This window comes from Sceloporus undulatus, chromosome 2 (assembly GCF_019175285.1).
Source record: "Sceloporus undulatus isolate JIND9_A2432 ecotype Alabama chromosome 2, SceUnd_v1.1, whole genome shotgun sequence".
In the NCBI taxonomy this organism is placed as follows: Eukaryota; Metazoa; Chordata; class Lepidosauria; order Squamata; family Phrynosomatidae; genus Sceloporus; species Sceloporus undulatus.
In genome coordinates, this window is record NC_056523.1 from 229906338 (window position 1) to 229908424 (window position 2087).

At 47.1% G+C, this 2087-nt stretch overlaps 1 protein-coding gene across 1 annotated transcript in view; it reads right to left on the reverse strand.

Annotated features, from left to right (window-relative positions):
- The window catches only part of LOC121922336 (alpha-2-macroglobulin-like), a 72826-nt gene that overhangs the window by 3618 nt on the left and 67121 nt on the right, over positions 1-2087 (reverse strand). Inside the window, exon 34 of the mRNA XM_042451630.1 lies at positions 149-251. Within this exon, the coding sequence (XP_042307564.1) occupies positions 149-251 (103 nt within the window). The remainder of the gene's footprint in view (positions 1-148; positions 252-2087) is intronic.

The following is a 2087-nucleotide window of genomic DNA, read 5'->3' on the forward strand; positions in this document are numbered from 1 at the left end:
ATGCATTTGAAATGTATGTGAATAACAAAGATTCAACCAAGATCCTACCTGGATCATTTTCACCATCTGAATAACCCCTCAGAAGTGGAATCTGTTTTCAAAAATAAAGACACCTACCTGTACTTCAATACTGGGGCCCCCTTCTTACCTGTTTCATAGTAGTCATAGACCTTCACCAAGGCTGGCTTCAGGCCCTGAACAGGCACGTCCTGCTCCACTCGGAAGGAGTAACTCTGGGTCATGCTGCTCAGCTATGGAAGCAATTGGAATTACCTGAGATCTCATCTGTCCTTACAGACCCTCTCCTCTTTTTCCAGGAAAAATGTTCCTCACATATGTATGGCCTCAAGTTTTGAGGGAAGGAGGTCCAAAGTGAGAGTGAGAATGGAAATCTCTCCCCAACACTTGCAATATCAAGATTGGTCAACCCTGTCATGTTGTAAAGTTGCGTTATAATGTAAGGTTATGTTATATGGGGGTCATGGCAGGTTGTTTAGATGATTCAGATAACTACTAGCATGTTAACATTGTATTGTTTGGTTATACATTCCTATGGTTTTTTAATGCCAACTGTCAGGAACATCACAGATTTGCAATGAGTGAGCTTACATGCCAAACCTGTAGAGGTTATGTTTTGCTGTCAGTAACACATTGGATGCAGGCCTGGTACACATCAAAAACCAAATTATGTTGCTATGCATTTTCTTCTATATGTTATGTAGTATATTGCTTGACTATACACTTAGTAGATGGTTAGTGAAATTGTTGTTAACTGTGTGATAAAAAGTGAAGACTGGCTAGCACTGAAAAGGATAAAGAAGGTTGGAATGCCAGATGTGTGTAGGAGGTTTTTTTAGTACTGTGAGCTTTTATCTTTTAGCTAACAGTGAGAAGAGGAAGGAAGAACTAGCAAAATCAAAAGTGGCTTAAATGTTATGAGAATGGAGACCTGAGTCTTAGCCTGCCAAATTTATGTGGAGGAGCAAAAGACCTTTTTATGTTGTATGTGTATCAAGATATTTTCCTGGTAACATCTCTGCAACTTCTGAAATAAAGTCTTGCTGTTTAACCTACAGAGGATTCATCTACTGAGTTGGGGAAAAGTTTATCCAGTTCTTGCCATGGGCCCTTATCACACGTGGGGGGGGGGGGGGGTGTTTGCAGCTCAGATCCGGAGTCACTCCTGTTCTAGCAACGCAAAGCATGATGTTTTTTTCACACCAGATCCGGAATCACTCCTGTCTAGCAATAAGAATTCACATTAAAACATGATGTTTTACCACACCTGGTTGCCTTTCCGTTGCCTTTACAAATCATGGGGGAAGCAGAGTCAGTTTGATTCCAAGCAAGTCACGTGATGCAGATTTAAGCAAAGCGGGGTGAGTGCACATTATATTACCACACCGGAACATATTTTGAGGGTTCAATGATCCGAATCGGCACCCTTGCACATGCTCAGTGGGGCTCTGGACGCTGCCCTCCTTCCCTGCTCCCTCCTTAGCTGTCATCCTTCATCGGGGTGAAGGAGGAGGCAGGGGATAATGGGACAGGTTGCATGGGGTCACTTGGGGTTAGATTGGGGTGATGAAAGAGGCAGGGGATGATGAGACAGGTTGCATGGGGTCACTGGGGACTAGAGTGGGGTGATGAAAGAGGCAGGGGATGATGGGACAGATGGCACAGGGTCACTGGGGCTAAATCGGGGTGATGAAAGAGGCAAGGGATGATGGGACAGGTCACATGGGGTCACTGGGGTCTAGATTGGGGTGATGGAAGAGGCAAGGGATTATGGGACAGGTCACATGGGGTCACTGGGGCTAGATCGGGGTGATGGAAGATGCAGGGAATGATGGGACAGGTGGCAGGGGATCACTGGGGCCAAGATCGGGATGCAGGAGCAGGCAGGGGATGATGGGATGGGTCACAGGGAGTCACTGAGGCCAGGATCGGGATGCAGGAGCAGGCAGGGGATGATGGGATGGGTCGCAGGGGGTCACTGGGGCCAGGATCGGGATGCAGGAGCAGGCAGGGGGTGATGGCATGGGTCGCAGGGGGTCACTGGGGCCAGGATCGGGATGCAGGAGCAG